This window comes from Phodopus roborovskii, unplaced genomic scaffold (genome assembly GCF_943737965.1).
Source record: "Phodopus roborovskii unplaced genomic scaffold, PHOROB, whole genome shotgun sequence".
NCBI classification, from domain to species: Eukaryota; Metazoa; Chordata; class Mammalia; order Rodentia; family Cricetidae; genus Phodopus; species Phodopus roborovskii.
The window spans coordinates 15385533-15409463 of record NW_026126448.1 but is presented as its reverse complement, the minus strand read 5'-3'; the positions used below and the strand labels follow the sequence as shown (position 1 = coordinate 15409463).

The 23931-nt window shown below is 48.4% G+C and overlaps 3 protein-coding genes across 5 annotated transcripts in view; all 3 read right to left on the bottom strand.

Moving 5' to 3' along the window:
* The window catches only part of Zmym6 (zinc finger MYM-type containing 6), a 301190-nt gene that overhangs the window by 138776 nt on the left and 138483 nt on the right, over window positions 1-23931 (bottom strand). The gene's annotated exons all lie outside the window — the stretch shown is intronic.
* Smim12 (small integral membrane protein 12) lies at window positions 970-4737 on the bottom strand. Of its 2 annotated transcripts, none has more exons than XM_051188841.1 (2): window positions 4659-4737; window positions 970-1832 (listed from the first exon to the last, which is right to left on the bottom strand). In XM_051188841.1, the coding sequence occupies exon 2, from the start codon at window positions 1825-1827 to the stop codon at window positions 1549-1551; it is 279 nt and encodes a 92-aa protein (XP_051044798.1). In that variant the 5' UTR covers window positions 1828-1832; window positions 4659-4737; the 3' UTR covers window positions 970-1548. The 2 variants fall into 2 exon arrangements, with proteins under 2 accessions (XP_051044798.1, XP_051044799.1); XM_051188842.1 differs by lacking the exon at window positions 4659-4737 and adding an exon at window positions 1909-1997.
* Dlgap3 (DLG associated protein 3) overlaps window positions 13008-23931 on the bottom strand; it is a 65008-nt gene continuing 54084 nt past the window's right edge. For both annotated transcript variants that reach the window (XM_051188834.1, XM_051188832.1), the window contains exons 9-12: window positions 16010-16494; window positions 15015-15106; window positions 14482-14625; window positions 13008-13878 (exon numbers count right to left, since the gene is read on the bottom strand). In XM_051188834.1, the coding sequence (XP_051044791.1) occupies window positions 13660-13878; window positions 14482-14625; window positions 15015-15106; window positions 16010-16494 (940 nt within the window). In that variant the 3' untranslated portion in view covers window positions 13008-13659. The remainder of the gene's footprint in view (window positions 13879-14481; window positions 14626-15014; window positions 15107-16009; window positions 16495-23931) is intronic.

Sequence of the window (23931 nt, the reverse complement as noted above, 5' to 3'; positions counted from 1 at the left end):
GCACTGGAGCACTGGGGGTGTAGGTGACCAGCATCTGCACTGGAGCATTGGGGGTGTAAGTGACCAGCATCTGCACTGGAGCATTGGGGGTGTAGGTGACCAGCATCTGCACTGGAGCATTGGGGTGTAGGTGACCAGCATCTGCACTGGAGCACTGGGGGTGTAGGTGACCAGCATCTGCACTGGAGCACTGGGGGTGTAGACCAGCATCTGCACTGGAGCACTGGGGGTGTAGGTGACCAGCATCTGCACTGGAGCACTGGGGGTGTAGGTGACCAGCATCTGCACTGGAGCACTGGGGGTGTAGACCAGCATCTGCACTGGAGCACTGGGGGTGTAGGTGACCAGCATCTGCACTGGAGCATTGGGGTGTAGGTGACCAGCATCTGCACTGGAGCACTGGGGGTGTAGGTGACCAGCATCTGCACTGGAGCACTGGGGGTGTAGACCAGCATCTGCACTGGAGCATCGGGGGTGTAGGTGACCAGCATCTGCACTGGAGCACTGGGGGTGTAGACCAGCATCTGCACTGGAGCATCGGGGGTGTAGGTGACCAGCATCTGCACTGGAGCACTGGGGGTGTAGACCAGCATCTGCACTGGAGCATCGGGGGTGTAGGTGACCAGCATCTGCACTGGAGCATTGGGGGTGTAGGTGATCAGCATCTGCACTGGAGCACTGGGAGTGTGGGTGACCTTTTCTCATTCCTGCCCAGTTTCTTCACCATGTAAATATCTCTGAATGTGTGTGTTAGCGATTTAGACCCTAGAGATGCTGCAGCCTCGTGCAAGCATGATAAAAAGACTCTGGGAACCTGTGTCTCAGGAGTCTAGCACTCAGTAAAACACAGCTTCTGGCTGTGTTCACAGTCTTGGGAAGTCCAGTCACTACTGATGTCATACCCCCAAATGCCTGCAGTAACTCTTCAGAGAACCCAGACCCCATCCAGAAAACAGAGAATTCCATCAATATGTCTTAGGTGCCACTTTAATTGAGGTTCTCACTACATGTGAGGAAGGGTGGAAGACAGGGATTGTTTCCAGGCATATGCCTTCTGCCCCAAGGTAAACAGCCCGAGCTCCCCACAACAAAAAGGTGCTTTCCTTCCCGAGAATCCACTCCTGAGCCTAGAAAGGGACAAATGTGCCAGCCAACAGGAAAAACACTTCAAGGGAGACTTCTGATTTCTGTCCAGTGCAAAAACTACAACAACAAACCCTAACCATTCAAAGTTGAGGCCAAGCCCCTCCCCGGGGAGCCTGAGAGCAGTGTTCATTCCCCAGGGCTCCTCCCTGCAATGCTCTCAGGTAAGATCAGAAGCCCGCAGTCATGGAGACAGCCCATCCAACAGAAGCAGCCTTCCTCTTCATTGGCCCCTGCTGCTGCAGCTGTACAGCCATAATGGACCAGCCAGTATGTTTGTGGCTGTGGGATGCAGAAGGGGCCGGAATGAGCAGCAAAGCAAATCAGATGTATGTTCTGAAGCTGGGTCGACATGGTGACTGGGCATGTCAGAGCCCTGTGGACCACAGGGACCTGTGCCCTCCATTAATTCTTCTCTGGACGGTTTCTGTTCAGGACTGCTTTTGGGGCAAATTCCAGTTTGTCCTTAAGGCTCACCACCTGCGTGTGGTCCTTGCCTAGCAGCTCGTCCAGCTTTCGGTCCTCTCGACGCTCCAGGATGCTCTTTTCCTCCTCCACAGGCTGAGGATCCTTTCCCCTGATGAACCATTCCAGGTGGTAGCCCACAGCCCCGACCACAAAGGCCACAGGAAAGGTGACGTAGGGAGCATAGGTACGCACCACGGTCCACAGCACAGGCCACATGACATCTGTAGAAGAAAAGAGTACGTTAGGGAGAGCGAGTTAGGGAGAAACGAGCATCCCCATGGGGGGCACTCTACTTACCAGGCAGCCTGGCACTGGGAATTGAGTGTCTGCCCCTCAGAGCAGCAAGCAGCCACTGTGTTTTGTGGAACAGTTGGGTCCCTGAAATATTCTAAGAAATTGTGAAAGATTCGACGGTTAAGGAAGTGGGTACAATCTCCATGAACGACAGTACTCTTGTGAGCAGATGCTCTCCACAAGGAATCTCCAAGTGTCACCGAATGGAGCTTCAAACCTGGGGTGACCTCAAGCCCTCTTCCCCCCACCCCTAGTCTTTCAACATTTCAGGAAGGGAAAAGATGTCTTTGCTCTGTGAAACTACATATTCACACACACAGTTCCACTCTGGATTCCGACTCTTTGATAATGAGTTCCTTTTCCTTGAGTAAAGTACAAGGGGCTTATTTAAACCAAAAACAATGATCCATTACCTAACTACCCTGGACTAAAGATTGATAAAGGTTTTAAGCCCATTCTGGACTGAGCTTTTCTAACAATGACAGTAACCTACAGTTAACAAATTCCAGCCAAAACACCCTCAAAATATACCTCTGTCAACCACACTCACACCCTCACGCTTGCACAGTAAGCTCCCAGAAACACTACAAGTGAATACAGTACTCCAGATGCCCTAGAACCCTAATAGTTGGAAAGTCCCTGTGGAAAACGCTGTAAAATAAAAATAACAAAAAATCATGGAGCTGCCTCCTAGGGCCTTCTGCAATGAAATACCAAAGTAATATACAAACCCACTCACTCAAATGGCCACTTAGTCACAAGTGATTACCACTATTAAACTGCTACTTATACCATTATTTAATTATCATTACAATCATTAAAGGCTACTGGCAATGAACTGATGCTAGCTACCATCGACTGAGAACTTATTCCAAGCTGGCCTTGGGCTAAACTCTTCTCTCTCTCTCTCTCTCTCTCTCTCTCTCTCTCTCTCTCTCCCCTCTCTCTCTCTCTCTCTCTCTCTCTCTCTCACACACACACACACACACACACACACACACACACACACACACACGAGAATCTGTAACCCTCACATTCACTCCTTAGTCATCAGCATGAAGTCACTTATGTTAAGTATTTCTCCAGCACCGCTGTCTCTCTGCTCTGGGGTGAGACATCCAAGCCTCGTGGAGGATTAGACGGCTCTCCCTTTCTCCCTTTGGTTCTAGTTCTCTTTTGAGAGAGCCGAGTGTCTTATGGGCCTGAGTCTATCCATGAACTACCAGGGATGAAGAACTGTAGCAGACTCAGGCTTCTCTTCCCAGTCCCTTGACTTGACACCAGGCCTTCTGCTCCCGGTAGCTCTCTGGTCATCACCTGATCCTCACAATACCTCTATGATGTAGGAATTACTTGCCCGGATTCCTGTCCCAGGCCACAGTGGCTCAAAGACATTATGCCAAAATCACTACAAGCAGCAGGTGCACTGAATTTTAAGGCCAAGCCTGGGCTTTTTCCAGTAGAACACTCTGCAGATGTGTGCATGGTATCTGTTTAAACCACAGACATAGATAGGAAGTGCCTCCTGCAGCTCCTCATTAGCTTAGCTTTCCATTACATTGAATGACTTCCTTTCTTGTGTGCTCTAAGGTTATACCATGAGATTTGCAAAATCCTACAATGCACACATTAAGGAAGAGGGAAGCCCAGAAGAACACCAAACCCAATACTTCTCCATCTATTTTCTATCTTTTTATGATGTTTAAGACAGGTTCTCATGTCACCCAGCCTGGCCTCAAACCCTTAATTTAGTTGAGGATGGCTTTGAACTGCCGATCCTCCTGTTTCCACTTCCCAAGGGCTTATGATTACAGGTGCATACCAGGTGCAATTTCTTCACACTATTCCTAAGTAGCGACTCTCCATTCAATTTTCCAATTTGCCTTAAGTATCAGTCTACAATTACTATTCTCTTACATGTAAAACACAGGTTCTGTATGGTCTTATTCATAGTCCAGTCATCCACGTATCCAATACAACTATTTTCAAGTGACAGGCATTGTGTGGGCTTACCCTACTTGTTGGTATCTCTCAAAACACCTTGAAGCTCCGGGAGGTTAAGGACCAAGGTTGTCCGCATCCTCCTATGCTCTATGCCTCTTACCCACCCGCGATATCCTCCCTGGCAAAGAGCTCCAAAAACGGTTTGTTGATTGAATGCATGATTGGCAGCATAAACAAGTCGCTAATGTAAGACTTACAGCCATCTCCCACCCACAATCACAAAGGGGCAGGAATACAATCACAAGCAGCTAGACGTCATGAAGTCATCCCTAGGAGATCAAAATGTAAGTAGAGTGTATCGCAAATACCGACGCCTGTTTCCAACCCAGCATGCAAGGGAGCCTGCCAGAGACCAGGCACAGGTCAACTGGGCCACCCGGAAACCCGTGCTTGTGCCAGATCCCACCGGAAGTTACACTTCAATTTCATGAACAGACAGAAGAGGTCCGACAAGAATCACCTTTGACAGCCCCAGTCAAGTCTGGGAATGAGAGCGCCAGCGGCCAGGGTCATCAGCTCCCGGTCCCCTGTCCAGTTACACACGTGCTCTGGTAATCCTCCGGCCTGCAGGTGCCTGACGCGGACAAGTTCTCACTGCAGCCAACACTCGGCCACCGAGAGCTAGCGGGAGCCGGGACGGTTCCGGAGACCATCCCTCCCTCAACTAGGACACGGCCAGGAACCCGACCCCGTGGGACTCGTGGCCGGCGATCCAGGGAAGGGAAGTGCCCTCGGCCCTAGGAACTCACCTGCGGCCCAGCCCGCAAGCCCCGGACCGGCTCCGCGATGCGCCCGCTAGCCGGGAGCAACACGGACGTCGCCGCTCCCAGTGACCCGCAGGGCATCGCCCTAGGCCCCGCCCACTGGTGTCCGGGCGCTCTCGGAGAGCAGCGATTGGCTGAGCTCCGACAAGCAACAAGAGGAAGGAAGCCAGGCATCCGCCTTTCTGTTGGGATGAAGGGAAATGACTATAGCACCCCCTGGTGGCTAGGAGGCTCCCCAAGAGACGTTGCCTCGTGCTTTCTCTAGTGGAGAGAAGTGAAAGAAAAGTCATGCATTCATTGAACCAACTGAAGTTCCATTAGCCATCGTCTGAGACCTAGGTCGGGTATTACTGAAACAGAAAACCCTGAAGCTCCCCTTACCAAAGAATAATCTAGTCCTTTGAAACTTCTTCGGGTCTGTGCTTTCAGGCTGCGTGTATTTGGGAACGCTATTAATTCATACGTGCGAGCATCATTCCTTCCTTATAGCATTAACACCACCCATTTTCACAGGGATGTTGTGAGGGTTCGATAATATCACGTATGTCAAGTACTGTGCCAGGCACACTGCGATCAGAGAAATAGCTAGTAGCTATTATGGTGAGTCTGAAAGCTATCTGAATGATAGTGAAACAAGCATTTGTACAAGAGCCTCTGACACAGGCACCTGCTATCCTCCGTGCTGTTTTCCTGAATAGATGTATATTTACCACATACAGGAAAAAGTCTCACGCTCAAGCTTTTTAATGCCCCAACATGGTCCTGCTTTCCCAGCCGCGAGGCACTGACCTCAACCTGACAAGCCTCCTTACCATTAGCAACACATACTATAAAAATCAACTTTCTGAGCCTGTGCCTTTCCATGTTCTTTCATCTACCGAGAATGGTTCACTCCCTTCCTCTGAACAAGTTAGCTGTGGGTCATGTTCCAAGGTCATGAAGTCTTTCGAAGGAAGTTTCCTGACTGCTTTGTCAACTTAAAGATTCTTCCTATTTTATATCAAAGACCCCAAAGCTAAGCCTGAGAGTGAAGATGGGGAGAAAGAAGCTGCCAGAAATTATCAACCATAATTAGAGGAATTTGATTACTTATGCACTGAATATATAGAGACAAGACAAGGTCAGAATTTGGCGTTCAGTCACTCATTCTACGTGCTAAACACTGGAGATATACAATAGACTGCTCGCAGGGGTCTTCAGGCTGAAGAGGAAGCAGGTAGTCCCACAGGATCTAAAAATCTAAGAAATGTCATAACAGAGGACACCATCAGCCATACAGAGAGTCGGTGGACATTCCCTGGAAGGACAGACAGATCTTCAAGCCGTTTCTTAGCAGTGAGTAGAAGCTCCCTCCAGCAGAACTGGAGTGAGAAAGAAGTTCCAACTTAAGATGAAATCATAGCACTTGGGAGGTCATGAGATTCAAAACCAACCTTGGCTATGTACCAAGAGTCTATATCAATTGGGGCGGGGCAGCTAAGCATAGTGGCGCACACCTTCAATCCTAGCACTCCAGAGGCAGAAGCAGGTGGATCTCTGTGAATTTGAAGACAACCTGGTCTACTTAGTACTTTCATATCTGCCAGAACTCCATAGTGAGACCTTGTTTTAAAAAATAAATAAATAAATAAAAACTTAAAAATTAAAAGAAACCAAACTTCTAAATTAGTCCTGGATTCAAATCCCAACTCTGTGGCTTACTAATCTGAAAAAAAAGATACTTATAACCTTTGACCAAGGGTTTTATTGTGTGTGTGGGGGTTGTGCACATGAGCACAGGCTCCAGTGGGGTCAGAAGAAGGTGTCAGATCCCCCTGGAGCTGAAGTTACAGGAGATTGTGAGCTGTCAGACATGGGTGCTGGGAACCAAACTTGGATCATCCAAGAGTGGTATGCTCTCTAACCACTGAACCATCTCCACAGCCCTATTGGTATTTTTTTTTAAGACAATCAGAAGATACCCTTGGGCTGGCCAGATGGCTCAGCAGATAAAGGCACCAAGATGACCACCTGAGTTTAATCCTCATGATCTATGTGTTAGAAGACCAACTCCTAAAAGTCATCCTCTGACCTCCCTATGGGGGTTGTGGCATGTGGCATCACACACACACACACACACACACACACACAGCAATAAAAAAATTTAAGACATCCTCTAGGGCTGCTGTTTTAAGCCATCTTAATGTGCAGAAATTGCAATAGCTCTCGACATCTTGATAAGAGTTGGTAATGCTTCTTGATATGTTAAGTATTCCCCAGATTCATGTTGCTTTCTGTGATGTTCATTCTGGCATTATTTGTTTATTAACAGAAAAATCTGTGTAATATCTTCACATTTGCTATTTTCGTCCCACCCCAGATCTAGCCTACAGTGTTATGCTTCGGAACTACCCCCCAAAATCAACACCATTACCTCTTACCTGATCCATATTAGCAGCTCCTCACCTTCCCACTGCCCCTCCACTCCATGGCCAATGGACCATTCAAAAACTTAAGCCAAGTAGTGGTGGCACACTCCTTTAATCCCAGCACTGGGGGGGGGGGAGACAGAGGCAGGCGGATCTCTGAGAGTTCGAGGCCAGCCTGGTCTACAGTGTGAGTTCCAGAACAGCCATGGCTACACAGAGAATCCCTGTCTCAAAACACCCTGACACCCCCACACACACACCCCGTAAAGAGAAACCAAACTTAAATGGAATCTCTGGATTAGCCCACAGATTCCTTTTGGCTGATCCTTTCCTAATCTGTCAACTTGATGTAGCTTGCTTTTCCTGTCACTCCCTACACAGCCATCCTTCCAAACCCACACTGGTCTCTTGGCCTGATGGAGTGTCCTCCTTTTCCATCTCTCCTATGCAAAATCCCAACACATCCTGCAAGACAGTTCACGAGGCTTCCCCAAACTCCCTGTGCTACAGATGGATATATTTGTTCCTGCTGAAAATTACACTGAAATCTAATTACCATTGTTTGTTCCTGCTGAAAAAAACATTGAAATATAATTACCATTGTAACCATGTAAAGAGGTTGGGTGTCTTTAAAAAGTGATTAGTCCACAAGGACCCCAAATCTATGGGTAAAATTGCAAAAGGGCATTTGTGTCCCTCACTCCCTTTTCTTCCTCTTGTTTTCTAGCAAGGGAGGGATTCAGCAAGAAGGACTTCAGCACCAAATGCAAGCTGGTTTGTTGTTTGCTCTGAAAACAAATAGTTGGTCATACAATATGGACTAGCCTTGAACTTCTGATTCTCTGGCCTCCGGCTGGGATGACATATGTGTGCTGGTATCTGTTTGTGGTTGTTGCTTCTTAAAATGGTCATTTTTTAAAAAATTTTATTGAAAATTATGAGTGTTTTGCCTACATGTATGTCAGCATACCACATGCATGCCTAGTGCCCAGGGAGGTCAGAAGAGGGTGTCAGATTCCCAGGACCTGGAATTTCAGTTATGAGCTGTCTTATGGGGTGCTGGGAACTGAATCTGCCTCCTCTAGAAGAGAAGTCAGTGCTCTTAACAGCTGAGACATCTCTTCAGACCCCTTTTGAGCCAGTCTTGCTACATGGCCTAAACTGGCCTTGAACTCACTGCAATCTTCTTGCCTCGGCCTCCAAAGTGCTGGAATTATAACAATGCCTCACCATATTCAGTTATTGTTATTATTACTATTTATTGTATTTGTGGTGGTGATTTTTGTATTTATTATCCTATGTGAATGAGTCTTTTGCGTGCATGGCTATATGTGCACTGTGTGCATGCCTAATGCCTAAGAATGTCAGAAAAGGGCACCAGACCTCCTGGAATAGGAGGTACAGACAGCTGTGAGCTGCTATGTGGATGCTAGGAATGGAATCCCACATCTCTGTAAGAGCAACAATTTCCCTTAACCACTGAACCAACTCTCCATCCCAACCAGTTATTTATTATTGAGATAGGCTATTGATATATTAGCTAGGCTGGCCATGAACAAGTCTCAAACGGTCCACCTGTCCAGACTCCCAAGTAGGTGGGGTTACAGGTACACACTATCATGCCCTACTTTGTTGTTTTGCTTCATTTAAAACAGTCTCACTGGGCAAAGTGGCATACACGCCTTTCATCCCACCACTTGGGGAGGCAGAGGCAGGTGGAACCACTGTGAGTTCAAGGCCAGCCTGGTCTACATAGTGAGACCCTGTCTTTAAAAAAGAGTTGATGTGGGCATGAATATTTTGCATTGGTTTGGATTTTGGTTTTTTATATAAATTAAGGTCAATTTTGTTATATGTATATTTCAACTCTTTTTTAGGTATTATGTTTATGCAGCTCATTTAAAATGTAATGTATCATAAAAATACAGATTATAGTCATCTATAATAGTCAAAACTTATATTAGGTTTTCTAGCTATACAGAGATATATTTCAGATGGATAGTTATTATTCAAAACCTTTCAAAGACCTACAGAATATGGCATTTAAATGGTTTGTTAACTTAGGGCTTTTCAGGACATTGAGACACATCAGCTCCTGGCAGCACCAATTATGTCAGAGAGGAAGATGGGCATTGAAGAAACTCGTTATGGAGTTTGCCTTCACTATAGCAGGGATAGCCATTTGGACAAGAAACTGCTCTTGCCTGGACTGCTTGACAGCATGCTGTCCAAACTGGACAAGCAAGTACAAAGAAAATCAACTCTTAAACTTGCCAAGGGACAGAATGGTCCTTCAAGGTTCCTGCTTCACAGAAAAGTCTGCCAGACACTCTGGGCCTACAGGCTGAAGATGGATGCCCCAATGTTACAAAAGAACTTTGGGTGACTGTCCAGGCAGCGAGACATCTCTGTCAGTTCTGCAGTTTATATTATATCCTTCTGGGGTCTTTGATGGAGTTGAAGACAATAGGCATGGTTATGTTTTTTCTTAGTCATGATAAAAAAATAAGTTACATATGAAACTTTAAACTCACAAGAGTATTTTCTTTAATTTTGCCAAATACAAATAGACTAAATATTGTAACTATAATTCTTGTTTGATAACTGTTCTGTTATATATAATTTTACTATGTTAAAGTTTAAACCCTTTTCATTTATCCAGAAAAGGGGATATGATGTGGGAGGCCCTTCTGTATGCTGCAAATATGTGTTGCTTTTATTTGTTGATGAATAAAGCTGTTTTGGCCAATGGACAGGCAGGACTTAGCTAGGCGGGAATTCCGAACAAAAAGGCAGGGAAAAGAAAGACAAAGGAGAGTTGCCATGTAGCCATCAGGAAGGTAGGACACCCAGTCATTAACAGATTAATAGTTATGGGTTAATAAGAGAAAGCTAGCCAGTAAGAAGCCTAAACCATTGTCTAAACAATTGTACTGATATTAAGTCTCAGAATGGTTACGTCGTAAGTGGCTGCTGGGACCAGGTTGGTAGACAGAAACCAGTCCAGTGGAACCAAGACTAGACAGAGAACAGTCTGTCAATTACAACGAGTCTCATATATACCAGAATAGCTTCAAATTCACTATGTAACTACAAATGATCTCAAACTTCTGATCTTCCTGCCTCTACTTTCCAAGGGATTACAGGTATGTGACATCACACCTGGACTTCTTGCCATCTTGAAACAGGACCTCCAAGCCTCCAGAACTAAGTTAATTACAAAATATTCAGCATTAGTTTTATGTTGTACCTATGTGTGGTATGTACTCAGCTTCTCGGAGAGCAAGTCTCTCTTCAAACTGTAGCTTTCTCTTCCTCTGCCTAGTCATGATCACGCTGAGAGCCACTTGTTGTAAAGTATTAGTTAAAGATGTGTTACATTTGTTTGTGCTGTGGAACATGTGTTTAATGATACAAAGATGTGTTGCATTCTTTTTATGTTGCATTTGTTTAACTCTGTGAAACTGTGTTACTTTGCCTGTCTAAAACATCTGATTGGTCTAATAAAGAGATGAATGGCCAATAGTGAGACAGGAGAAAGGATAGGCAGGGTTGGCAGGCAGAGAGAATAAATAGGAGAACTCTGGGGAGAGGGGATCAAGGAACAAGGAGGAGAGGAGGAGGACTCAAGAGGCCAGCCACCCTGCTACACAGCAAGCCACAGAGTAAGAAGTAAAGAAAAGTGTACAAAAATAGAGGAAGATAAAGGCCCAGAGGCAAAGGTAGACAGACTAATTTAAGAAAATCTGGCTAGAAATAAGCCAAGCTAAGACCAGGCATTTATGAGAAAGAGTAAACTTCCATGTGATTTATTTGGGAGCTGGGTGGCAGGCCCCCAAAGAGCAAAAAGTTAAAAAAAAAAAAAAAAAAAACAAAAAACCTACAACTTGTACCACCTTTTTTGTACCTCTGGGGCACAGAATAACAATCTAGGTCACTGGCCCCACACCAAGAGACTGTCCCACAAAGGATATTTTATTTATTTGCTTGTTTGTTTTTGTGGTTTCGAGACAAGGCCTCTCTGTGTAGCCCTGGCTATCCTGGAGCTTGCTAAGTAGACCAGGCTGGCCTCAAACTCATAGGGACTAAAGATGTGCACCACCACATCTGGCTACTAGGGACACTTTAAGCATATGCTTACAGCAAGGTGACCAGACCTATTAGTCCTGACATGTTTCCTTCTATCTACTCCTATCTACTACATGACTTCAGGAAACCTAGCCCCATTCCGAAGAAAGGGCAAAGATCCCCCTGAACACAGTGTGATGGAGTCCCATATAATGCAGACTCTGAATCTTTCTGGCTTCAGGATTAGGGGGAAAGAGTTTAAGTTCCCAAGTTTGTCCCCTCACCTGAAAATCACAATACCTGCTACACTGGATTGCTCTGATCATTCAAAACTCACTCATGTCCCAATTTAGAGTGGATAAAACACTCTCAAGAAGGTTAGCCCAGGCCCCATCTGGAAAGCCAATAGAAAATAGACAACATCCAGTCCAAGTGTTCCCACATCTCGATGTATCAGAATTACCTCCAGCACTTATTTAAAGCTCATGAGAGTGCTGCAGACAGCTCAGGAGTTAAGAGCATTGGCTACTCTTCCAGGGGACCCAGGTTCAATTCCCAGCATCCAAATGACAGCTCATAACTATCTAAACTCCACTTCCAAGGGATCTGAACTCTCTTCTGGACTCTGAGTCATACATATGACATACACATGTATTTACAGGCAAACACTCATACACATAAAATTTAAATTAAAAAGAAACCTAAGGACTGGGTAAAGTGGGTAAGAACAGTAGATAGTGATTGACATGCAAGGATAGGGCCCCTACTTTGAATCCCCAGAACCCACACATTAAAAGCCTAGCGTGGAAGTGGATGCCTGTAATCTCAGTACTGGGAGATACAGACAAAGCCCTGGGGGGTTGATAGCCAGCCATTAGAGCAGAGAAGACAAGCTCCAGGTTCAGTAAGCCTGGATCTCAAAAATAAAGCAAAAAATGACCAAAGACACACACCATCAACTGCTAGCTTATGTGCACACAGATTTTAAAAAGAGCAAGGCTCAGGGCTATCTCTATGGTGTCTGCCAGTGACAAACATTTAGTGAGCAAAAGAATTGGCTGGTCCAGTGTGGCCCAAAACAATAGCTCCAAAAGTTTTTTGTTTTTTGTTTTTCGTTTTTTGTTTGTGTGTGTGGGGGGGGGGAGGTCTTTCCAAACTGGGAATACCAATGATCTGAAAACCCCATGAATTGGCATTAGACCTGGCTGGGTCCACTACTTCTAGCTTTGTGATTCTGGAGAGCCCACTTAAGTCTCCCTGAGCATCAGCCCTCTATCGGTTAACACTCATCCCTTGGCTGACCCTCCCTCACGAAACAATAGTAAATACTATTCATGCCTCTTAACTTTAAGTTACTTTCTCAGTGTAGCTTTGTCCTTTGTAACTCCTGCAAAGTGTCCTCCTACAGGAGGCAGCACGAATCTGGAGTTTGCTACAGCTGACTGGATTGGGCTGGAGCAATGGAAAGTGAGTGTGCATTCACTGACTTATAACGATAACCAGCCCCCCAGCACACCATCCCAATGCACATGTGCTGTGTGCCAAGTACTAAACGCAGGGCCTCCCTTTCTGGAGGGTCTAGGAGGCAAAGGGCCCTGGATTACATGAGGAGCGAATGGATTCCTTCCCGTCCCCTCTTCACACAAGCAGGACCCCTCTGGGAACGCACAGGTCCTTATTGTGACCGCCAGAATCTCCTTTCTCCCAACTAGCCCTTCCCAGAAAGGGCTCAGGCAACCCCTACGCATACCAAGAATGTTCAAACTCCTGGTCCCTTCTCCTCCTCTCCCTCACTCCCCACCTTACCCAAGCACCCCCCCCCCCAAAGGTGGTCTCTTCGGGAGAGAGCTGGCTCCGGTGCAGTTCTGCGGTTTTATTTTTCCTGGGATAGTCAAAGGGATGTGGGAACAGCCACAGGTGTGGTGAGGGAAAGCCCCTGTCTCCCCTCCCCAGAAGTGGGAAAGGGGAGAGGCCCAGGCGCCCTGGTCCTGGGTTGGTCCAGCCACTGTGGTCCCTGGGTCCTGAGGGCGGAGGGCTGAGGGTGGAGCCCTGGGAAGGTGGGGCGGGCTCCTAGGCGGGATTCGGGATTCTTCATAAAAAGCCACGAAGCTTGATCCCCACGAAGCCCAGCCCCGCGGGGTGTGGGGGGGACGCAGAGCCCAGATGGGGGACCCGGCCCGGCCTGGCCCGTGGGGGAAGGGGTGTAAAATAATGGCAGAGATGGTGCCCATGGGGGGGAAAGGTGGGGACAAAGCGTCGGACCAGGAAGATGGGAGTTCCAAGTGAGGGGCGCTGGGCGGAGAGGCACGGTCCCTAGCCTAGCCCGGGCGCCTTTGCGTGGGATCAGCAAGGTAAAAAAACCCACGAAAGTGCGGCGGGCAGGAGCCGGGGCGTGCGGTGCCGGCAGGGCGGGCGCACAGAGCAGCCCGCGTTCACAGTGACCTCGACGCTGGGTGTACAGTACGGGTAGAAAACCGCGGGCCCGGGCCAGGTTGGGCGGCCCGGGCGGGTCACAGCCTGGTCTGGGCCTCGGGGATGTAGATCTCGATGCTGTCCGCGCTCTCGGTAGCCGAACTGTGGCGGAACGAGGCGGCGCGCTTGGCCGCCAGGAGCCGCTTGCGCGCTTCCTGCCGCTGCCGGTCCACGGAGTCCAGGGAGCGCTCCTTCACCGGCACGCCCCGCCCCCGCGAGGGCTTCTTTGGTATCGGCGGAGGGACCTTCTTCTCCTCCTGTCGGGAGAGCGTGTACGGTTGAGCGCGGGACCCCTGCAGCATCCCGACAGGCGCTCCACAGCCCCATCCCAGCTCCGCCATGATCCAAACCGGACCACGCCTAGAATTGGCCCTGGGACCCCCATGCTTCAGGTGCACGTGTTTCCCCAAGGTCAAAGCCGGTCAAAGCCTCTCTGTACAGATCTCCAAATAATGACCGGGTCGAGCGCACTCTGGTGGAGCCGTTCTCAACTGCTAGCACCCATATGCAGGTTGAGGAGTTGGGGGAATGTTGCCAGGGCTCCAGGGCCTGTCTAGTCTCACCTCTCACATCCATCTCAGACATCAGTCTAGCAGATAAAAGGCTGAAAATCGCCTTAAAAATCTAGCTCTACTCTCCACACTGTAGCTGACCAGAGGTGGCTGAGGCAACGGTGGCGTGAACAGTTGGGCCAAGCACAGGGCAATGGCCAGGAGTAAGGCTGTTTTATCTAAAGCTGTTAACTGCTGTCGTGCAATCTATTCCCCTGTAACTCTCCATACCCACACACCCACATACTCCTTTCTGAGAAGGGCACTCCTGGCTGTGGCTTCTTAGCCTGAAGGGGCTCACAAACACACCTTAGGCTCCAGGAGTTTCCAGCTGTTGGCCTTAAGTTGTTGTAGCTCCAGGAACTTGAGGGTCACATCCTCAATGGAGAGCTGCAGGAGGTCCCAGAAACCCGCCAGGTCCTGGAAGGTGGGCACAGGGAACGCAGTGGGGTCCTGCCGTGGTGGAACACACAGGGGAGGCAGCCAGTCAGGGAGGTCTGACCCCAGGCAGGCTCAAAAAAAAAAAAAAAAAAAAAGCCACACTCAATCTCACTGTTAAGGAAGCTCAGCCTAGGGGAATGGGCTGAGGGATGCGGACAGGGACAGGAAAAGCACAGGTCTCTCCTACCTGAGCAGAAACACTGGACTCAACCTCAATGCTCAACACTCCAAACATAACATGTCTGACCTTTGGCTTCTCTGGGCCACACTGAATGAACTGCATTGGGCCACTTCCCACACACAATCCACCCCTCCAAGTACACAGACCTGGTTCCCCTTCTCAGTCATACCCTGTCACCTGCCAGACCTGCACACCTCACTCTACCCTTCCAGACACTTACCAAGCTTTGCTGACACAGCCTGAAAAACTGCTGGACCTTCTGAGACAGGAGAAGTTGTGTACTACCCACGGCACTGCGAATCTTCTCCAGGACTGCGGAACACAAGGAGGCTCGAGGAGGGGGATGGGGATGAGATCCCTCTCCCTCCAGCCCCTGGGGAGGTTTTTAGCCTTTGAGATGCTCACCTCTTGATTACTGTACTATCTATCCATCCCTCTCCTCCAGCCCTTCCCCTTCCCATCATCAAACACCCAACCACATGAAGACTTCATCCTCCTCAGAGAAACTCCTTCTTTCACACAGCCTGCATTTACGAGCGCTGGTCCTTCCGCATCCTTCCAGCCTTGGCCAGAGCACTAGCTCACCGACCATTCACAGCCACTCTGCCCCTCATCGGTACATGTGCCCTTGGTTTGATAAGAATTTGTAAATTCATCTCAGGAACTTGACCCTGGCTCCCCTCAGACTGGACTCATGGGGCTGCATACCCTCTGTGACAGGGCTGTCTGCCATGCTGATCTTGTATTTCTTCCCCAGACTTGTTCTCATGTGAGCTGCCTCCTCCAACAATGTTAAACCCTTCATCTTTCACTGAGGAATCCCAGCATCCTCTGGGAGAGCCCCTCTGAACAGCTCAAATCAGAAAGGCATGTGGTGCATGCTCTCGCTGGATCCGTATACTTGTCCAGATCTGAACAGATTGTTCCTCATGGAGTTAGTGACTTAGACTGGTAGCCACCTCCTTTTGCCTGGTTATGATCGACTCACCCAGCCACCCACCCCCAGTTCTAGCCATGGCCTCTAAAGCTGTTCCTGTCTAGGTACTTTATAGCATGCTGTTACCAGTAGGAACCTCAAGTTCCAATACTGAAGGGCCAAAGAGGAGGCAACCCAAGCTTGAAGGCGAGCCCTGCTGACCACGATACCCCATGCCTGCACGCCCACACGCAGGATGCCAGCGCCCCTCTCCCCTGGGTGGGTGGCAGTGGACTCACTCTCCTCGGGCAGCTCATAGTCCTCCGCCTCCCGCTCCATCTGCTGGCACCAGTGTTCCAGTTTCTCCACCTCTGCCCTCAGCATCTTGATGAACCACTCGCCGTCCCGTGGACAGGGGGATGTGCGGCCTGAGTCGGGGAGGCTACGTGAACCTCGCTCCATCCAGGAATCTCGGCGGCCAGACCCGGGGCCAGGGGCAGGGATAGGGGTAGGGCCGGGTGACCCATCAGTGGCCGGCGGCTCATACGGCAGTGGGTAGCCCTCGCGGTAGGCCCACTGGCCCTGCGTGTGGACCGTGCGGAAGACTGAGTAGGTGGGGGCCCGGGGCCCGGGCTGGGGCTCAGAGGCGTGCCTCTGGAAGGAACGTCCAAACTGCAGGGCCTTATCTTCTGTGGCCACAGTGGCCAGGCCGGCCAGGCCTTCCAACTCCAGGTCTGCCTGTACACCGGCTGTCACACTGTTGGAGCGCTTGAACCTCGCCCGCCTGTGGAGGGAGATGTCTGTCTTCCCAGCTCCTACTCAGGTCAACCCAGGTCACCACCCTCATCTCAACTCCAAGCAAAAAAAAAGGGGGGGTGGGGAGACGAGGAACCTACAAAATGAGTTTGCCACTAACCCACACACTCAGAGTCATTTGGCCCTTACAGGGTAGGTACCTATTTCACTTCCAGTGTAGAGAGTGACCGTCAAAATATTTAACTACCTATACCTATGACCAGAGAGACCCTGGAACACGCTAAGCAAAGCAGAAGCCGCTGTGGGGCTGCTGCTGGTGGTAGTTCTTGAGCAATGAATGCGGAAGCAGTTTGCTCTTTTTCTTTGTGGTTTGTTGGTTTGAGACAAGGTCTCACTCTGTACCAGGGCTGACCTGGAACTCACAATGGAGCCTCAGGCTGCACCCAGAAAGTGAGCCTCCTGCCTCAACTTCCTGAATATTAGTATTGTGGGTGTTGAGTCACCACACCCAGCTTGCAATTCAGTATTCTAGAAAAGATATGTCTATGCTGGTTTACTGTGGCTGTACAGTATGTCCTAGACCCACAGAGAAACGGGGGCCCAAAGAGGTCCCAGGTCATCCAGCTTCGAGGTGGCAGAGCCAGAATTTGGACCCAGGGCTGCACTCTGGGCGCCACCAGCTAAAGGAAGAAATTCCTGGGAGCAGCTTGCGATGGAGGGGGCATCCAGCAGGGAAGACTTCACTCCTGGGGACCCTGATGGCTCAGTCCAGAGCCTGGCCAGGCAGTCTACCAGAGCCAGTGGAGCTGAATTAAGTTGTTGGCAGGAATGACACAGGGCCTGGAAATTTCTTGTCTTTGAGTTAATTATATGCAAATCCTATGCAAAACAGAAAGTCAATTGGCCTTGTTCATTTTTCCCACTCTGAGTTCAGAGTAGGGACTCTTGTCTGTAAAGAAGTCAATGAGCACTATGAAACATGAGGTCGGGGCCAGACAATACTGTAAGAAGTAGGAGTCAGGCTGGGGTGGGGGTGCCAAAGATGAACAGAAGTTGAAGTAGTCCGGGAGTTCAAGAACCTCAAAGGAAAGGCGGATGGTTCCCTCTACTTCCACACCGTCAAATGGGAAGAGGGTCTCATTAGACATCTCCAGGGGCCTGTCCAGCTTCCCAGGAGACTCTACCCCCCCCAACCCCTGCAACTTCAACCTTCCTCCCATGGCCCAGGCCTTCTCTCCAAGCCTGCCTGCTTGCTTCCTTCCAGCTGGCAGGCTGCCTGCTGGGAGCCTGTTGCCATAGAAACAAGGCCCAGAAGGATGCTGCAGGACTCAGGAAAGAGAGATGCACTCATGTGCAGTCTCCAACGAACCCCATGTCCCCACCCCCACCCAGAGAAAGGAGAAAGAACATAATGTCATTGCCTCCCACATGGCCTTCACCTTGGTATCTGCCCTGGACAGCATTCACCTTGACTACGGGCCCCGCCTCCTTTCTGATACCTCTGTACTCACTCAGTACAGTGAAGAGGAAGGAAAGCCCTGGACCAGGAAGCATCCCTGAATCTTAATGCTACCTTTGTCACTGTGTGCCTTAGGGAAGGTCTCCATCCAGGCTATCTAATACGTGTGAGGGTGTATGTAAAATAATTTAGATAGCCCTGTGTGGTGGCATACACCTTTAATTCCAGCACTCAGGAGGCAGAAGCAGGCAGATCTCTGTGAGTTCCAGACCAGCCAGGACTACATAGTGAGACCCTAGCTACAATAACAACCAATAGTCTTATTAAAAATGTATTATAAATACATATACATAATAAATGTACATATGCTATAGCACTAGTTCTAATAGGTCTTAATAATAAAAACTTGGTGTCAGATATCAGCCACAAGAGAGATCTCTTACCTCTATTAAATCCTCAAACCAAAGGGGCGATCCTCTCTCTAGGAATCCTCAGACTGAATGCAATGAGCTCCTGTCTCCTCCTGCCTTATAATCCTCTCTCCACCCGGCCATATCACTGCCATCTCCACCTCCCAAGTGCTGGGATTAAACATGTGTGACTCCCAAGTACTGGGATTAAAGATGTGAGCCATCACCACCTAGCTCTGTTCCTCTTTTAGACTAGATCAATCTCATGTAGCCCAGAGTGGTCTAGAACTCACAGAGATCCACCTGCCTCTGCCTCCTGAGTGCTGGAATTAAAGGTGTGTGCCACCACTGCCTGGTGTCTATGTCTAACTAGTGTGGCTAGCTCTGCACTCTGATCTTCAGGCGAGCTTTATTTGTTAGATCACAAACAAAATATCACCACAATATACACACATATAAAACCATAGGAATGGGACAATGATTTCCAAAGTATTAATTGAAAATTATATCTTGTATATGTTAAGATCTGAAACCCTGAAATTCCTGCCCAGTCTGCCCCAGTACTGGAGTAGTATTCTTAAAGGTAAGCTCTTCTAAGTCATTCTCCCATGACTCCCCATGGCCAGCAAGAAAAAGTTCAAACTTCCGTGCCAGCGCTGACCCGAAGCCCCTATGCTCTGGATGTGCCGGCATCGTCAGCTTTCTCTCTCCATCCTCCTTGATCCCTAAATAGATTACATTCTGACTCCCAACCACTGAGCACGCTATGACCTGCCTGAGATGGTCATAGTCTGGGAGTCCCCTGGCTGTCCCCAAGATCACACCTCAGTTCTGTGCCTCTTGCATTTAAAGTAACTCCACTATTTTGATTAATTAGTCTCTCTTTCTGGTAACTAACTATACTCTTAGGATACACCTTGGTTCCCTATGAATATTTGTGCCTTTGAGCTACAGTTGGTCTGAGTCTCCTTCCAAGCTTTAGCAATTGCACACACCAGAGGTCACCATCACAATAGGTTTCCCTGGCAACTTCTGAAGATGTACCATCCCAACCTGTTTTCCTGTTGTAAGAGTTTTGAGTCTTACATGACCCCACAGGCTCATGTGTTTGAACAACTGGTTCCCAGCTGTTGACAAGGTTTGGGAGGTTGTGCGACCTCTGAGACCTGTGGCCTAACTAGCAGGAGGGGTCACTACAGGGTGAGCCATGAGGACCATTCTATTTCTGATGCAGGCCAGGGCTCTCTGCTTTCCCATATGACAATAAATGAACAGGCCATAAGCTCATGTCATCATAGACAACATGCCCCCCCCCAAGTGACAGCCTGCACTCGTTGAAACTGTGACCCAAAGTAAAGTTTTCCTCCTTGAAGTTGCCTCTGTAAGGTTGCTCCCCAATAAACACGTGGTGCCCTTGGGCTCCACTAGCCTGATGCCTTCGTCTGACCTCTGGGAAGTCCTGGGAGGATTCCACACTCTCTCAGACAGAAACATCAAAGTGGCCAGGGTTCATGACTCTAAGTCCCTTCCTTGGGGAACTCTCTCAATGCATATACCCCAAGGAAGGCTGAGGGAGCTGAGGAAGCACTTGGGCTCAGTGAAGCATGGTCCCCACTATCACCCCTGTTAGCAGTCATAAGTTTGCACAGGATGGGCAGGAGTCTGACATCCCTGTGAACTAGCCATTAGTGTGGGACAAGACACAATAGGAAAGAGCTCTGGATCCAAGATCCACAGCCCTGGGGAAAGCTGGGCATTTCACAGGTAGATGGGGATAGGGCAACACACAGAGGGTGGAACCAGAGAGGACGTGGAGGTGGGAAGTCAGGAGGGAGAAAATTGAGATGGCTCAGTAGGTAGAAATCCCTTGCAGCCAAGCATGGGAGAATGACTTAGAAGAGCCAAGCAGTTCAAGCTCCAGGGATCCATATAGTGCCAGGAGAAAATCAGCTCCCTCAGTTGTCCCTGACAGTACACACACCTGGTGTACACAGGTACACATGCATGTACATATGTGCATGCATACACACAAACACAAATACAGAGAGAGAGGGGTAATTTTTGTTTGTTTGTTTGTTCTCGAAACAGGGCTTCTCTGTATAGCCCTGGCTGTCCTGGTACCTGCTTTGTAGACCAGGCTGACCTCAAACTCACAGAGATCTGCCTGCCTCTGCCTCCTGAGTGCTGGGATTAAAGGTGTGCGCCACCACTGCCTAGCAGAGATAAATGTAATTTTAAAATTAAAAAAAAATTAAGCCAGGAAGAGTATATAAAGGCAGACAGAGGAGAGGAAGCCTCAAGGAGGCTCAAACAGCCAACAAGAAGAGTAAGCAGCTGGTTGAGAATGAAAGGTTGGTTGGGTTTGTGCCCCTGCTGACCACAGTAAGAACAGACGCAGGCTGCATCGCTGTCAGGAGGTGGAAGAAACTAGTTAAAACAACCTCATCAAAGATGGCATCTGAGAAGCAAGCAGGGGAAAGTGGAATGTCTACGGGAGGAGGCATCTGGGGAGAGAGGGGAATCTAGAGGGGGGTGGGATTTGTGAGATGATAGCGCCCAAAGAGGTCCCGTTCTAAATCCCTGGAACCTGGGGGTATGCCACCTCCCATGGCAAAGGGGACTTTGTGGACTTAGCCAAGTTCAGGATCTTGAGATGAGATGAATATCCTGGACCATCCAGATTTGAAGGTTCACCTTAATAGTCAACCTAGATGGGTTTCAGAATCACTCAGAAAATACACCTCTGGGTGGTTACATGAGGGCATTTCTGGAGATGTTTCACTGAGGGGGAACAGACCCACCCTAAACAGTTCCAACAGGAGCAGAAAGCCTATTAAGTATCTTTTCATCTCTCAGCTTCCTGACCCCGGGTGCAATATGACCAGCAGCCTCATGCTCAACCTGCCATAAAGGACAGGACCCCCCCCACACCTCTCTCCTGGTTTTTCAAGACAGGGCTTCTCTGTGTAGCCCTGGCAGTCCTGGAACTCACTCTGTAGACCAGGCTGGCCTGGAACTCAGAGATCCATCTGCTTCTGCCTCCCAAGTGCTGGTGTTAAAGTCATACACCATCATCACCTGGCAGGACCATGTCTCCTAATCACAGAGAGAATAAAGCCTTCCTTCCTAAACTGCTTCTGTCAGATACTTTATAACAGCAATGAGAGAAGATGTGTGCAACTTATTCACGTGGGTCCCTATCAATAAGAGAGGAAGCCCAGAAGGAGATGGAGATAGAAAATACATGAAAGAAATAAACGGAAGTCTGGGTGTGTGGAAGAGTACTTGCCTAGCATGTGCAAGGCCCTGGGTTTAATCCCCAGCATCACAAAAACAGAAAAGAGAATAAACAGGAAGAGGTAACAACATGGATTCTTCCTTGAACATCCAGAAGGACACAGTCTTGCCAACACTTTGACGTCAGCCCAGGTAAATCTAGGAACTTCCAAATCCTAGAGATGCAAGATAATAAATATATATTTACATCACTTGTCATGGCAGGGATGGGAAACAAACACACATATAAAGAGAAATTGACTGAAGACAAAGAGAAACAGTTCAAGTGGGGAATGGGATAATGGGTAACACTTTCCAAGCACTTAGTATGTGCAAAGTTAATCACCTAATATGATTTCATGTCCCTATCATCAGGGTGACAGCATCATCCCTACTCACTGGTGATAAAAGATACCCTTAACAGGCAAAGTAATTTCCTGAGATGGAACAGTGACCCAAGCCAGGCAGAGGCCACCTCAAGTCACTGCATCCCACCCCAGGCCTCCCCATACTTAGGGAAAGCACAGCAATCAGGTGCCTGACCACTGAGGCACAGTTGATGGCTGAGGAGAGGGACAAGCAACCTAGGAGCTGGTGTGGAAGTGGACCGGGGTCCCGGAAGATGGCCTCAGTCACCTCAATGAAGTGTATGAGGAGGTTACCTTCTGGAGATTTGCTGGGGGTCTGGGGGAAGAAGGAGAATGAGCTGTTTTGGGGGTGTCAGCAGAGTTAAATCTGGGTTCTCTAGAGCCAGACTGCCTGGCTCCGAAGCCAGCTGGATGGCTCGTGCCTGGTTCTGTCATCTTTTCAGTGAGGATGACAACAGTACCAGCTCCAGAGTGCGGGGAGATAATGTTTGGGAAGAAGAGCCAGCACCTGGCCTGCCATTGTGTGAGCTATTGTGGAGAAGTAGGAAAGTTTGTGGCTCTCGCTGCTACTGAGAAAAGGAGCTGGCCTAACACAATAGCCCAGCCGTAGCTCTGCGGCCCCAGCTCGGCCATTGTAGTCATTAATTATTCTGATTGCTGTTGATCATTTCCATCTGTTCCCCACAGCACTCAGAACAAAACCTCCTTTATCCTCCCCATCACATGGCACTGGAGTCCATTATTTGCATATCCGTCTCTTTCACTAAATAGAGCAGTTCCTCAAACATCAATGTTGGCTGGGTGGCTGATTGGTTGGCTTTCTGCAAGGGTGGTGGGGAGTATTAATTATCCCAACATCTATTCTCCCCTTCTTCCTCAGTAACAGAATGCCATGATTTTAAGCTGGACAGGTGGCCACTTTGGATAATAATTCATTTCCCAGTCTCCCTTATCACTAGGTAGAGCTAAGCAGCAAAGTTCTAGCCCAAGGGATGTAAGCAGAACTGTTACTTACAACATCTAAAAATCATTCTTTGAAACAAACTAAAGGGCTGAGCATGTGGTTCAGTGGGAGAGAACTTGCCCAGCACATACAAGGCCATAGGAACAAAAGTGTTATTATAAGTAGGGCACCCACACCAATCCTAACCATAGGAGTTCCGTCTCTGAACCCCATGTAGTAGAAGGAAATAACCCACTCCCACAAGTTGTCTTCTCTAACCTACACACACACCCAATGTTAAAACGGGGGGGGGGGAGGATATATATATATATATATATATATATACACATATATGTGTGTGTGTGTATGTTATATACATATATATATATATATATATATATTTGTTTGTTTGTTTATCCTCATCCCTAAGGAGTAGAATGAATGTAGACTCAATGATTAGACCTTAAGCAACTATTTGGAATACGAGATACCATGTGGAGAACGCAGTCTGGGTTCTGAGCCTGTAGAACACCAACCAGGCCTTTGGATACCTAAGCAAGAAAACAACTTCCACCATATGTAAGTCACTGTCATTCTGTTTTCTGGAACTCACATGCAAACCTAATCCTAAAATAATATGAATCTTCAATGTCTTGAAGTCTAGAACTTATGTCCCTAATCTGATTTGGAACTTGATAGCCATTGCTGTGTTGGTGGACAGCTCTAAGCACTAGCTGGGAAGTGGCTTCAGCTATGATTTACCACTCATGTGAAACAGTGCATCGTATTTTCTCTCCGGACCTTTTAACTGGGCTGTGGCGGCTTCCACCCTCCAGTTCTTTCTGATGACAATGACTGAGCTCCAGGTAATCCTGGAAGTCATTATTAACTACTTCAGGGAGTTGTCCCTTTTGTGGCTCTCTGGGCAGAAATTAGATTACCCCAAGAGATACAGTATACAAGGAACATTCAGTACCCACAAACTGGCAAGGGTTTTGCCAGCAGAGTT

Bases quoted from the DNA above. Each gene is read 5' to 3' on its own strand.
- Smim12 (XM_051188841.1), bottom strand. From the start codon at position 1,827: ATGTGGCCTGTGCTGTGGACCGTGGTGCGTACCTATGCTCCCTACGTC.